General features: G+C 45.7%; 1 protein-coding gene across 1 annotated transcript in view; it reads left to right on the forward strand.

Annotated features, from left to right (window-relative positions):
• Window positions 1-15,748, forward strand: part of tespa1 (thymocyte expressed, positive selection associated 1) — a 71,865-nt gene that overhangs the window by 12,414 nt on the left and 43,703 nt on the right. The window contains exon 3 of the mRNA XM_080214704.1: window positions 3,116-3,158. Coding sequence (XP_080070830.1) covers window positions 3,116-3,158 — 43 coding nt within the window. The remainder of the gene's footprint in view (window positions 1-3,115; window positions 3,159-15,748) is intronic.

Below are 15,748 nucleotides of genomic sequence, written 5' to 3' on the forward strand. Positions count from 1 at the left end.
ACTAACTCAACAGGGGGGTGGCAACCAAGAGGAAATATTGGATAGAAGTACCAGAATGGACAAAATACTGGGAGAGCCAGGAAGCACTAATAAGTGATAGTAAGTTAATCAATGAAATCGGAGTAAGGGAGAAAGTAATGATGTCTAAATCAGGATTATTGTGAGTGCACAGAGTAGAGTAACTAAGATTGGTGAGTTATAAGTGCAAATTGCAACATGGAAATATGTTGTGGTGATAAGAGAAACCAGGCTCAGGGAAGGTCAGGACAGGGTGTTAAATATACCTGGGTACAAGGTGTTCAGGAAAAGATAGAAACGGAATGAAAGGGGGTGGTATTGGTTAGGGAGAGCGTTGAAATGCTGGAGAAAGAGGATGTCCCAGGAGGTTCAAGGACAGAATCAATTTGGCTCGAGCTAAGGAACACAGAGTGAATTCACATTGCTCAGTGTGATCTATAGACTGCCCACTAGTGAGAAGGAAGAAGAAAAACCGGGAAAGTACAGAGATATAAACATTATAGAGTACTTATAATGGGGAACTTTAATTACCCAAATACCGACTGGACTGTGAAAGTGTAAAGGATGGAGAGGGGCAAACGTTCCAAGAATGTGTCCAGGAAAACAGCAGTATGTGTCCAGTCCAAGAAAGGAAGCTCTGTGGGATTTGGTTTTTGGAAATGAGGTGGGCCAAGTAGATGAAACGTCATTGGGGGAACATTTAGGAGACAGTGATCATTGCATTGTGAGATTTAGGATGATGATCAAAATGATTAACAGGCAATCCAGAATAAAAATAATTAACTGGGGGAGAGCTGACTTCAATGCGGCAGGAATGGAGCTGGGTTAGAGTGGGAGGAAAGGTTATGGGAAAAACTGTAATTGAACATATGGATAACATTGGAATAGTTTAGGTTAGAGGGTCATTAGATTGGTTCCACTGGTCGGCGCAACATCGAGGGCCGAAGGGCCTGTACTGCGCTGTAACGTTCTATGTTCTATGTTCTAACAATGGGCTACCTTCAAAACAGAAATGGTCTGGAAACAGCCCAGGTACATTCCTCAAAAAGGGAAAAGTAATGAAAACAAATCAAGAGCTTTCTGGTTGAAAAAGCAGATTGAAATTAAGAAAGGGAATAAAAAGTATGCATATGGTTTGTGTCAGATAGAAAATACAACTGAGAGCCAAGAGGAATCCAGGAGGTTCCGATGGGAGGTGAAAAAACGTACGGAAGCAAAAAGGGTAAAGACTGGCAGCCAACAAAAAGGTGGAGTCCCAAAGTCTTCGACAGGCAAATAAATAGTAAAAGGGCTCATTAGGGACCTAAAAGGGAATTTACACAGGGAGACGGGGGCATGGTGAGATATTAAATGAATACTTTTCATCTGTCTTTACTAAGGAAGTGGATGCTACCAAGGACATAGTGACAGCTGAGGAAATTCTGTTCTTGGAAAAGGTCAAAATTGATAAGGAGGAAGTGCTAAAAATACTGAACATTGGTCCAACGCAAGTTCTGGGACATTGGTATTGAAAGTTGACAAGACGCTGGAACTGAATGAGATGCATCCAAGGATGTTGAAGGAAGTGAGAATCCAAATATCACTCTTGACATTCAGTGGCATTACCATTGCTGAATCCCCTAGTATCAACATCCTGGGGGTTACCATTGACAGGAAACTGAACTGGACCAGCCATATAGATACTGCGGCTACAAGAATAGGTCAGAGGCTAGGAATCCTGAATAGTGTCACTTCCTGACTTCCCAAAGCTTGTCGGACACTTTAAGACTTGAACAGCAGGTTAGGTGTAAAGATTCGCATTCTAATCAGTAATCTGTAAATTGTCTGCGCTTTACATGCTCTGTCTGAGGCCAGAACTCTCCATTCACCTGACGAAGGGGCTAACCCGAAAGCTTGTGAGTTTACTATCAAATAAATCGGTTGGACTTAAACCTGGTGTTGTCAGACTTTTTACTGTGTTTCCCAAAGCTTACCCAATGCACAAGTGGGGAGTGTGATGGAATACACTCCACTGGCCTGGATGGGTGCAGCTCCAACAACACTCTAAAAACTCAACACCATCCAGGACAAAGCAGCCCATTGAATTGGCACAACATCTACAAATATCCACTCCCTCCACCAACGATGCTCAGTAGCAGCAGTGTGTACCATCTACACTGCAGCACCTCCCAAACCTGTGACCTCTATCGCAAAGAAAGACAAGAGCAGCAGATACCTGGGAACAGCCCCACCTGGAAGTTCCCCTCCAAATCACTCACCACCCTGACTTGGAAATATATCGCCACTCCTTCACTTTTGCCAGGTCAAGATCTTTGAACTCCCTCCCTAACAGCATTGTGGGTGGAGAGACGATGTAGGAGAGATTCCAAATCCTGGGACATTGGAACTGGTTCTGGGGAAAGTGGGACTGGAGCCAATGTCCTCGGGGCTGGGGGGGTGGTGGTGATATTTGCTCGTGCTGTCAGGGAAGGTTTAAACTAGAATGGCTTGGGAATGGGATGTTGAACCTAACTCTCAGGCACTCTATTCTAAGTTGCACTTCTTGCAGTAAGTATTACCAAAAACACCTCTTTGGACCAAATTCCCAATTTGAACCAAATTCCCAAATATAAACCAGAACTTTGTGGCTGTTCACTCCGATGGGATCTTCCAGTCCTGTTGATGGTGCACCCCTGGGATTTCCATAGCGAGGGGCAAAGTCAATGGGAAAACTTGTTGACAGTAGTAGGAACTTCTGGTGCCCCCGCTGGCCAGTGGCAGTCCGTCCACCTCCTGCCGCTGTGATGGGTAAATGCCAGCCTGGCCTCTGTCTCACCAAGGATGAAGTTTCTCCTCACTGATTGCTCCCTTTGTAGAATGTCCTGCATCTATTCAATAATAACAATCAGAATAAGTTGTTAATGTCGTGAAAACTGAACTGCTTATTTGGAATTTGTAAATCTTACAATGAACCAACACTGATCCAGAGGAATCTCAGGAGTATCCAAGACACAGGGAGCAAGGAGGAAGTAACTGAGCCTGAGGAATGGAGCAGGGGAGGTGATGGTCCACTGTTTTTCTGAAACTGGCTCTGACTGTTTCCTGTTTATTTTCACAGGATGTTCTGTTGATAAAATCAAGAGTTGGCTGGAGGATTGTGGGTAAGATGATGTTTGAATTCTGAAGCTTTTCCTGTTCTGAAATTGGAATAAATAAAAGCAGAAACTACTCAGCAAGTCTGGCATCTGTACAGAGAAAAGAGCAAACGTCTCTGGGTATTTTAGAACATCGCATACACTGTACTGGAGTTACTTTTGGCTTACACTGTCGAAAGGCGCCCATTGTCTCTGCTCGTTGAAAGAAGATCCAACTAATCCTTGTCACTTAGTTTCTGGGTAAACAGGCAAAGGTTTAAGAGATGTTGATGGGAAGCTCCCTTCTTCTGGCCAATCAGTCAGTAGTCATGATGTGGGTGTGCCGGCATTGGACTGGGGTAAACACAGTAAAAAGTCTTAAACCTGGTGTTGTCAGACTTTTTACAATCAGTCAGTAACCAGAGGTCATAGATTGAAAAATCTACGGGAAAAGATCTTGAGGGGAAATGAGGAATGTTTTTTCAGATATGTCAGGACTTTAACTGTGCTGCTTGAGCAAGGGTTCAAGGCAATTCCCTAAGTTATCCTGAAGGGAGTTGGACAGCTTCCTGAGATTGTGGACAAGTAGCAGAGATTTTGGATAAGGGACAACCAGTCTTTCAGAGCATCAACGCAGTACAAAGAAAGGAGAACAAAGAGTATTACAGACAGGAAAAGGCCCTTCAGCCTATCAAATCTACACTAACACAATACCTTCCTAAAGTGCTCCCAATTGCAGCTCCTTGCAGACCACGTGGATTGGTTGGAGCAGCAGTTGGACGCACTTAGGAGGATAAAGATGGCGGAAAGCATCTTAGATAAGAGCTTTAGAGATGTGGTCACACCCAAGATGCAGATAGATAGACCACCAGAAGGGGCAGGCAGGCAGTGTAGGAATCCCCTGTTGTCGTCCCCCTCTCTGACAAGTGTACCATTTTGGATACGGTTGGGGGGATTGGCCTATCAGGTGTTAAGAGCAGCAGCTGACTGGTTCTGTTGTTCAGCAGGGGGATCAAGGCACAGAAGAGCGATAGTTAGAGGGGACTCTATTGTCAGGGGCGCAGACTGGTGTTTCTGTGGCCTGGAAAGAGACTCCAGGATGGTATGTTGCCTCCCTGGTGCCAGGGCCCAGGAGGTCTCTGAACGGGCATGGGGCATTGTGAAAGGGGAGGGTGAACAGCCAGAGATCATGGTGCACATTGGTACTAATGACATAGGCAGGAAGAGTGAAAAGATCCTGCAATGGGAGTTCAGGGAATTAGGTAGTAAGTTAAAAAAAAGGACAAACTAGGCCTGTATTCTTAGGATTACTTCCTGTGCCACATGCCAATGAGGCTAGAAACAGGAAGATAGTGCAGCTCAACACATGCTAAAGAGCTGGTGTAGGAGAGAGGGGCTCAGATATCCTGATCATTGGGATCTCTTCCAGGAGAAGTGGAACCTGTACAAGAAGGACGGGTTGCACCTAAACCAATATCCCAGCGGGTAGATTTGCTAGAGTCACTCGGGAGGGTTTAAACTAGTGCGGCAGAGGAATGGAAAGCAGAGCAGTAGGTCAGAGGGAATTAAAACTGAGGGAGAGCTACAGAGTAAGGGCAGTAAGATGAAGAGGAAGAGCAGGCAGGGAATAGCTGTTGAACACAGCGGGACTGGTGGTCTTAGTGCATTTGTTTCAACGCCAGGAGTGTAACAGGTAAGACAGATGGCCTTAGAGCTTAGATTAGTATTTATATTAGTATGATGTTGTTGCTATTACAGAGACTTGGTTGAAAGAGGAAAAGATTGGCAACTAAACATTCCAGGATTTAGATGTTTCAGGCAGGATAAAGGGGGATGTAAAAGGGATGGGGGAGTTGTATGGCTGGTTAAGGAGAACATCACAGCTGTTCTGCTAGAGAACACTTTGGAGGGTTCAGGCAGCGAGGCAGTGTGTGTAGAGCTCAGGAACAAGCAGGGTGCAGTCACAATGTTGGGGGTTTATTACAGGCCACCCAACAGCCAGTGGGAGATAGAGGAGCAGATATACAGACAGATTTTGGAAAGATGCAAAAACAACAAGGTTGTTGTGGTGGGGATTTTAACTTTCCCGATATCGATTGGGACTCACTTACTGCGAGCGGCTCGGGTGGGGCAGAATTAGTAAGCAGCATCAGGAGGGTTTCTTGAAACAGTGTGTAAATAACTCAGGAAGGAGCCGTATTGGAGCTGGTATTGGGAAATGAGCCCAGCCAGGTGATTGAAATTTCTGTAGGAGAGGATTTTGGGAACAATAATCATAAATCCGTAAGTTTTAAGGTGATTGTGGATAAGGATAAGAGTGGTCCTCGGGCGAAGGTGTTAAATTGGGGGAAGACTGTCGTCTTAGGCAGGATCTGGTGAGTGTAGATTGGGGGAGGCTGTTTGAGGGGAAATTAACATCCAACATGTGGGAGTCTTTCAAATGTCAATTGATTGGAACTCAGGACCGGCATGTAACTGTTAGGATGAAGGATACGTGTGGCAAGTATCGGGAACCCTGGATAACAAGGGATATTATGAGCCTTGTCAAAAAGAGAAAGGAAGGATTTGTAACATCTAAAAGGCTTAGGACAGATGAAGCCTTTGAAGGAATATAAAGAACATAAGAAGGAACTTAAGGGAGGAGCTAGGAAGGTTAAAAGGAATCGTTGGCAAACAGGATTAAGGAAAGTTCTAAGGCATTTTATACGTATGTGAAGAGAGTAACCGGGGAAAGGGTTGGTCCACTGAAGGATAATGAAGGGAATCTATACACAAAACCAGAGGAAATGGGCAAGATACAAAATGACTATTTTGCCTCAGTATTCACCGAAGAGAGGGACTTGATGGATGAGGAGCTGAAGGTTGGGTGTGTAGATAATCTGGGTCATATCGATGTCAAAAAGGAGTGTCTTAAATAGCATTAAAGTAAATAAATAAAACCTTTAACAAGGTACCTCACAGTAGACTGGTATGAAAGGTGAAGTTACGCAGGATCAGAGGAGAGCTGGCAAAGTGGATACAGAACCGGCTTGGCCACAGAAGACAAGGTGTAGCCATCGAGGGAGGTTTTTCTGAATGGAAGGCTGTGACTCGCAGTGTTCCACAGGGATCAGTTCTGGGCCCTTTGTTGTTTGTAGTTTATATAAATGACTGGGAGGAAAATATAGCTGGTCTGATTGGTAAGTTTGTAGATGACACAAAAATTGCTGGAGTTGCAGCTAGTGAAGAGGATTGTCAGAGGATACAGCAAGATGTAGACCAATAAGAGACTTGGGTGGAGAAATGGCAGATGGAGTTTAATCCGGGCAAATGTGAGGTAATGCATTTTGGAAGGTCTAATGCATGTAGGAATTTTGCAGTAAATGGTAGAACCCTTAGGATAATTGACAGGCAGAGAGATCTAAGTGTACATGACCACCAATCACTGGGAGTGGCTATGCAGGTGGATAAAGTAGTCAAGAAGGCATACAGTATGCTTGTCTTCATCGATCGGGGCATTGAGTATAAAAATTGGCAGGTCATGCTGCAGCTGTGTAGAACCTTAGTTAGGCTCATTTAGAATATTGTGTACAATTCTGGTCACCACACCACCAGAAGGATGTGAATGCTTTGGAGAGGGTACAGAAGAGGTTTACTGGGATATTGCCTGGTCTGGAGGGTATGAGCTATGAGAAGAGGATGGATAAACTCAGTTTGTTCTCACTGGAACGACGGAGGTTGAGGGGAGACCTGATAGAAGTCTACAAGATTATGAGTGACATGGACAGAGTGGATAGTCCCTTCCTCTGGCAGCGCATTCCAGGCCCTTAACTCTGTCTGTGTAAAAAACCTGCCTCTCACATCTCCTTTAAACTTTCCCCCTTTTGCCTTAAACCTATGTCCTCTAGTAATTGACATTTCTATCCTGGGAAAAAGACTCCATCTATCCATCTACGTAGCCCCTCAACCTCCAATGTAAAAACAAACTAAGTTTGTCCAATCTCTCCTCATAGCTAATAGCCTTAAAACCTGAAAACATCTTCTCCAAAGCCTCCACATCCTTCTGGTGGTGAGGTGACCAAAACTGTACACAATATTCCAAAGTAGTCTAACTAAAGTTCTGTACAGCTGCAACATGACTTGCTAATTTTTATATTCTATACACTGACCAATGAAGATAAACATGCCACACTTATATTGCCTCTTTCCAGGAACTGTAAACCTGCATGCCTAGTTCCCTCTGTATGTTAATGCTTCTAAGGGTTCTACCATTTACTATATACTTCCCTCCTGCGTTAGACCTTCCAAAATGCATCACCTCACATTTTTCTGGATTAAATTCCATCTGCCATTTCTCTGCCCATGTCCCCAGCCTACCTATAGCCTGCTGTATCCCCCCACAATCCTCCTCACTATCCACAGCTCCCCCAATCTTTGTGTTATCCGCAAACTTACAAATCAAACCATCTACAGTCCCCTCTAGATCATTTATATATATGTTATCTGCAACATGGGTCCCACCACTCATCCCCGTGGAATATCACTGGTCACGGATCTCCAGTCCGAAGAACATCTTTCTGGCGCTACTCTCTGTCTTCTATGACCAAGCCCGTTCTGTATCCATCTTACCAGCTCACCACAGATCCCAGGTGACTTTACATTCTGTATCAGCCTGCCCTGGGGCACATGTGTTGGACATTGAGTTGAATGGCTCTTTGTTGCATTTTTCTATTTTTCTATTTATACAACTGAGGGATGAGCTCCCATCATCCTTTCAGGCACAATATTCCAGACCACACAAAAAAATAAGTAAATAAATTCTCAATACCCCTTTGTTTTTTAAAGAACAAAGAAAATTGCAGCACAGGAACAGGCCTTGAGCCCTCCAAGCCTGAAGCAACCAAGCTGTCCAACTGAACTGAAACCTTTTACCCTTCAATGGACAACATCTCTCTATTCCCATCTTATTCATGTATTTGTCCAGACGCCTCTTAAAACTCACTATCGTATTGGCTTCCACCACCTCTCCCAGCAACGAGTTCCAGATACCCAGTGCTCTCTGTGTAAAAAACTTGCCTCATACATTTTCTTTAAACCTTGCCCCACACACCTTATACCTGTGCCCCCCTGTAATTGACTCTTCCATCCTGGGAAAAAGCTTCTGACTATCCACTCTGTCCGTGCCTCTCATAATCCTATAGACTTCTATCAGGTCTCCCCTCGACTCCTCTCATTTCAATGAGAACAAACCAAGTTTCTCTAACCTCTCCTCTTAGCTAATGCCCTCCAAACCAGGCAACATCCTGGTAAATCTTTCCTGTACCCTCTTCAAAGCCTCCACAACTTTCTAATAGTGCGGTGACCAGAATTGAACACTATATTCCAAGTGCTGCCGAGCTAAGATTCTATAAAGCTGCAATATAGAACCAAAGAACCATCGAAAATTACAGCTCAGACACAGGCCTTTTGGCCCTTCTTGTCTGTACTGAACCATTTTTTGCCTAGTCCCACTGACCTGCACTTGAACCATATCCCTCCACACCCCTCTCATCCATGAACCCGTCCAAGTTTTTCTTAAATGTTAAAAGTGACCCCATATTTACCACTTTATCCAGCAGCTCATTCCACTCTCCCTCCACTCTCTGTGTGAAGAAGCCCCCCTAATATTCCCTTTAAATTTTTCTCCTTTCACCCTTAACCCATGCCCTCTGGTTTTTTTCTCCCCTAGCCTCAGTGGAAAAAGTCTGCTTGCATTCACTCTATCTATACCCATCAAAATCTTATACACCTCTATCAAATCTCCCCTCATTCTTCTACGCTCCAGGGAATAAAGTCCTAACCTATTCAATCTCTCTCTGTAACTCCGCTTCTCAAGTCCCGGCAACATCCTTGTGAACCTTCTCTGCACTCTTTCAACCTTATTTACATCCTTCCTGTAACTAGGTGACCAAAACTGTGCACAATACTCTAAATTCAGCCTCACCAATGCCTTATATAACCTTACCATAACACTCCAACTTTTATACTCGATATTCCGATTTATAAAGACCAATGTACCAAAAGCACCCTTTATGACCCTATCCACCTGTGGCATCAATGACTTGCCAATTTTTAAACTCAATGCCGTATGCCTTCTTGACTACCTTCTCCACCTGCGTTGCCACTTTCAGTGACCTGTGTACCTGTACACCCAGATCCCTCTGCCTATCAATACTGTTAAGGGTTCTGCCATTTACTGTGTATTTCCCATTTTGTATTAGTCCTTCCAAAATGTATCATCTCACATTTGTCAGATTAAAGACCATCTGCCATCTTTCTGCCCAAGTCTCCAACCGTTCTGTATCCTGCTGATCCTTTGATGGGCCTCATCAGTATCCACATATCCACCAACCTTTGTGTCGTCCACAAACTTACTAATCAAACCAGTTACAGTTTCCTCCAATATACATTACAAACAGCACTGATCCCTGAGGAATGCCGCTTGTCACAGCCCTCCATTCAGAAACACACCCTTCCACTGCCAGTTCTGTATTCATCTTGCCAGCTCATATCTGATCCCATGTAACTTCACCTTCTGCACCAGTCTGTCATGAGGGACCTTGTCAAAGGCCTTATGAAAGTCCATGTAGATCAATCATCTTCGTCACTTCCTCGAAAAACGCAATCAAGTTCGTGAGACACGACCTTCCCTTCACAAAACCATGTTGTCTCTTGCTAATACATCTACTTATTTCCAAATAGGAGTAAATTCTGTTTCAAAGAACAACAACAAAGAACAACACAGCACGGGAAACAGGCCCTTCGGCCCAACGAGCCCGCGCCGCCGTCCCATTGTCTCAGTGACCTATTCATGATTTTAGTCTACGCCTAATGTGCGAGGATCAGGGAGGTCCAATATAGGGACAATTTGTTACCCAATCAATCAGCCTAAAAGCGCATCTTTGGGATGCGGGAGGAAACCGGAGCACCCGGAGGAAACCCACGCAACCACGGGGAGAACGTGCAAACTCCCACAGACACAGGCCCAAATCCATGTGTCCGCACAGCAACAGAGATAGTCTCTGAGCTGTCATGTTGCTCTCGAGATGGTCCAGTTTAAGCACACTAACGACATGAAGCAATAGACAACTCCCGAAGCAACGTCCAAGAGCAGCCCACTACAACCTGCCACATGCATGCCCCTTGCTGGTCAACAAGGTGGACTTAAATGCCTGTGGAGACAAAAAATTCATTATTAAACAGGCAAAGACTGTAACATCCCTGAGGCAAAAACGTAATCCCAAGCCTACAATGTTTAGTAAGGCCTGCTATATCCCCCTATATGTAGCCCGCTCATGTGGCTGTCTAAGTGACTCTTAAACAACCCTAGCGTGCCTGCTTCCACCACCTTACTCGGCAGTGCATTCCACACCCCCACTACCCTTTGCGTGAAAAACTGCCCTCTAATATTTGTCTTATACCTAGCCCCCCTCACCCTAAGCCCGTGACCCCTCGTTCTATCCATTTCTAATAGCGGAAAAAGCTTACCACCATTTACTCTATCTATCCCCTTCATAATCTTATAAACCTCTATTAGATCCCCCCTCAGCCGACGTCTCTCAAGGGAAAACAGCCCAAGTTCGTTCAATCTTTCCTCGTAAGACAGCCCTTCCATACCAGGCAGCATCCTGGTAAATCTCCTCTGCACTCTCTCCAGGATCTCTACATCCTTCCGGTAGTACGGCGACCAGAACTGGACGCAGTACTCCAAGTGAGGCCTAACCAACGTTCTATACAACTGCAACATCAGACTCCTACTCTTATATTCTATACCCCTTCCTATGAAGGCTAACATACCATACGCTTTCCTCATCACATTCTGCACCTGCACCGACACCTTCAGGGACTTGTGCACCTGCACCCCCAGGTCTCTCTGCGTATCTATACTCCGGATAGTTCTACCTTTTATCGTATAACTCCCCTCCACATTATTCCGGCCAAAGTGCATCACCTCGCATTTCTCCGGATTAAATTCCATTTGCCATCTATCTGCCCAATCTACCAGCCTGTCTATGTCCTGTTGCATTGCCAGGCACTGCTCCTCAGTACCCGCCAATCCAACCATCTTAGTGTCATCAGCAAATTTGCTGATCACACCACCTACCCCCTCTTCCAAGTCATTAATATATACCACAAATAGAAGAGGTCCTAGTACCGAGCCCTGCGGCACACCACTGGTGACAGACCTCCAATTGGAAAAGGAGCCTTCCACTACTACCCGCTGTCTCCTCTTCCCAAGCCAGTTCTCCACCCATCTACATACCTGGCCTTGTATCCCATAAGCCTTCACCTTTTCTATCAGCCTACCATGAGGGACCTTGTCAAACGCCTTACTGAAATCCATATAGACGACATCAACGGCTTGTCCTTCGTCAACCGTTTTTGTCACCTCTTCAAAAAATTCCACTAGATTCGTAAGGCACGACCTCCCTGTAACGAAGCCATGCTGCGTATCCCTGATCAGATTGCAGCGCTCCAGATGTTCATACATCCTATCCTTGAGGATCCTCTCCATTAGCTTGCCTATAACTGAAGTCAAGCTCACCGGCCTATAATTCCCTGGGTTATCCCTCTGACTCTTTTTAAACAACGGTACTACATTTGCAATCCGCCAATCCTCTGGGACCTCACCTGTGTCCAAAGAAGAGACAAAGATTTGCATCAGAGGCCCAGCAATTTCATCCCTCACCTCCCTTAACAGCCTGGGATAGATGCCATCAGGCCCCGGAGATTTATCCGTCTTTATACTGTCTAAAAGTCCCAACACCTCTTCCCTCGTGATGACTATTTCCCTCAATGGATCCTCAAACTCCTCAAGCACAGCACCAGACATCAGGCCCCTCTCCTGCGTGAATACCGACGCAAAGTATTCATTCAAGATCTCCCCCATTCCCCCAGGCTCCAAGCATAGTTCCCCTCCTCTGTCCCTGAGAGGACCAATCTTCCCTCTAACCATCCTTTTGTTTCTAACATAGGAGTAAAATGCCTTAGGATTTTCCTTAATCCTACCCGCCAAAGCCATTTCGTGGCCCCTTTTTGCCTTTCTGATGCCCCTTTTAAGTTCTCTCCTACATTCTCTGTATTCTTCTAACGCTATCTCTGTCCTCAAATGCCTAGATCTAATGTACGCCTCCCTCTTCCTCCTGACCAGGTCCTCAATATCCCTAGTTACCCACGGCTCTCTAATCCTACCCTTCCCATCCTTCCTCTTGACCGGCACGTGTCTTTCCTGCAAAGATTTTAGTTTTCCCTTGAGAGACTCCCACATACCCAGCGTCGACCTGCCATCAAGCAGCTTACCCCAGTCCGTATCTTTAAGATCCTGCCTAATCCGGTTGTATCTAGCCCTCCCCCAGTTTAACACCCTCCCCTTAGGACAGGCTTCATCTTTATCCATTAATATCTTAAACCAGACAGAGTTGTGGTCACTGTTAGCCACATGCTCTCCTACTTCAATGTCAACCACCTGCCCAGGCTCATTCCCCAGAACCAAGTCCAGTATAGCCCCCTCTCTGGTTGGGCTATCCACATACTGCTCCAGGGATCCTTCCATTACACACTGTACAAATTCCTCCCCGTCAGCACCCTCTGATCTCGGCACCTTCCAATCTACCCCGGGGAGATTAAAATCTCCCACTACCACCACCCTATTCTTCCTGCACTTATCTAGAATGTCCCTGCTTATCCCTTCTTCCACAGCCCTCGGGCTGTTGGGCGGTCTGTAGTACACACCCAACATAGTAACATCTCCCTTCCTATTCCTCAACTCCACCCATAGCGACTCGATTCCTATATCCTCTATACCTCCCTCCCTCTGCACTGCTATGATGCAATCCTTAACTAACAACGCCACTCCCCCACCTCTCAGCGACCCACCCCTATCACGCCTGAAGCACTTATACCCAGGAACATTCAACTGCCAGTCCTGCCCTTTCTTTAACCAAGTCTCTGTCACCGCCACCACTTCCAACTTCCTTTCGAACATTAATGCCTTCAGTTCATCTGTTTTGCCAGTCACACTCCTAGCATTGAAACACACGCACCGAAGACCCTCAGAAACAATCCGATCCTTCTTCCTACCCTCCGGGCTTACCCTATCCCCAATCCCGGTTCTGTCCACCTCCCCACCCCCCCTCCATATTAGTTTAAACCCTGCCGAAACACTCCAGCTAACCTTCCAGCTAAGATATGCATGCCCTTCCCATCCCTCTTGTATATTTGCCCCTCTTTCATAAAGACTTCCCAGTGGTCTACGAATCTAAAACCCTCTGCCCTACACCAATCCTTCAACCACGCATTTAGTTGGAGTATCTCATTATTTCTAGCCCTGCTAGCCCCAGGCACCGGCAGCAGCCCAGAGAACGCCACCCTGGAGGCCCTACATTTCAGCCTAGCCCCCAACTCCCTGAACTGCCTACGTATGTCCCCCCTGCACTTTGTTCCTACATCCTTCTCTCCTACGTGCACTATCACATCAGACTCAGTCCCTCCACCCTTCAAAATTCCCTCTACCCTTTCTGAACCATCCTGTACCCCTGCTCCAGGGAGGCAGACTACCATCCTGGAGTCCCGCTTTTGCCCACAGAACCGCCTGTCAATCCCTTTGACTTTCCCATCCCCCACCACTATCTCACACCCTGCACTCTTCCCTTCCTCTGAGGTATTCTGATCTCCCTCCCTTGCCTTCTCTACCCCAGCTGTCACCCCACCCTTGATATTCCGGGGTAATTCCTCCGGGGCGGTCCTAGTGCCATGACTCCTTTTCTTTTCGCTCTTCCTAACTGTAACCCATCCATCTCTCCTCCTAGGTCCTGGTATCTGCTCAGTGTTACTGTCCCTATCCATTATTTCCTCATTTTCCCTAACTAAAAACATATCCTCCAGCCTCAGTTCCAGCTGCCTCACCCGGGCCCTTAATCGCTGCACCTCTAGACATTTCCCGCATATGTGGGCTTTCGGGAGATGTGCTGTCTCCAGAAATGTCCACATATGACAACGAACACAGTGAACCCGTGTAATCCTAGACCCTGCCATTATGTTTGCCCCCTTTTAAAGTGTCCTATTAATTCCTGTTACCGAGCCTGCGCTCGCCCAAGCCCAGTGAGCTTAAGCCCTTTTACCTCTCACTCTGCTTCCCGCCTCACTCCGCTGCCCGCTATCTACCTTGGCCGCCTTTTTATACTCCCGTGCTCCCTTCCCAGCAGCCCCCGCGCCTATCACCCGCTACGGAGCACCAAAATAAACAAAAACCCTCCCGAACTAGAATTAAGTCAAAATGCAGTAATTACAATGCAGCACACTCACCAAAAGGCAGCCACTCGTCGAAATCACAGCTCCAGAGAACAGTTTCCAATAATCCTCTCCAATAATTTCCCAACCACTGACGTAAGGATCACCGGCCTGTAATTACCTGGATTATTCTTGCGACCCTTCTTAAACAAAGAAACAACATTGGCTATTCTCCAATCCTCTGGGATCTCCCCTGTAGACAGTGAGGATACAAAGATCTGTCTCAAGGCCCCAGTAATTTCCTCCTTTGCCTCTCTCAGCATTCTGGGGTATGTCCCATCAGGCCCTGGGGACTTGTCGACTTTACTGTTTCTCATGAACTCCAATACTTTCTTCTTTTTGATCTCACCATGACCCAAACTATCTACACATCCTTTCCCAGATTCATCATCCACCAAGACCTTCTCTTTGGTGAATACTGACACAAAGTACTCGTTAATACTTCACCTATTTCCTCTGGCTCCACATATAGATTCCCTCCCCTGTCCTCAAGGATAACTTTTTCCCTGGCAACCTCTTACTCTTTATACGTAGCCTTGGGATTTTATAAAATCCTGCTGGCCAATGGTTGTTCCTGACCCCTATTAGCCCTTCTTACTCTAATCTAAATAATCACTTTAAATCTGTTTCCTTCCAGATTATGAAAACTGCTTTTCCTTATTTGCTCCATCAAAGTTCTCATTCTTTTGAACAGTTCTATTAGAGTCAGAGTCACATTGACCAGCCAATGCAAACCACTTCCTGCAGAGCAACTTAGTCAGTCTGATTTTCCTGCTCTATCCCTCTAACCCTGGAAATGTTAATTCAAGTTTCTTTTCAAATCATTAATTATCTCTGTTTCCTGCACCCATGTGGGTAGTGAGTTTTAATTCTTTACCACTCACTGTAGAACTTCTGTCTGACATCCTCCTCGTATCTCTTCTCAAAACTTTAACTCTACGTCTCTTTGTCTTCATACCATTGGCTAATGGTAATAGTTTCTCTCTGTTCCTCACTGTGTTGTAGATCCCAATCAAGTATCCTATTAGTCTCCTTTGCTCTAAGGAGAACATTCCAGATTTTCCAATCCAACCTTGTAACTAAAATCTCTCATCCCTGGTTCCATTCTGGTAAGTCTCCATCTGTATTCTCTCAAGACACTCACTTCCTTTCCAATGTGTGATGACAGAAACTGAACTAGCTCTGAACCTCAACAGAGTAAATAAAATAAAGGTTCAGTCAGACTTCCCTAATTTTGTACTCGGCGACCTTGATTTATGAAGCTAAAGATCCCACATGCTATGTGAAGTTTTCTCCCAGTATGTCCTGTC

This window comes from Carcharhinus amblyrhynchos, chromosome 29, assembly GCF_965287045.1.
Source record: "Carcharhinus amblyrhynchos chromosome 29, sCarAmb.v2.hapA, whole genome shotgun sequence".
Taxonomy (NCBI): Eukaryota; Metazoa; Chordata; class Chondrichthyes; order Carcharhiniformes; family Carcharhinidae; genus Carcharhinus; species Carcharhinus amblyrhynchos.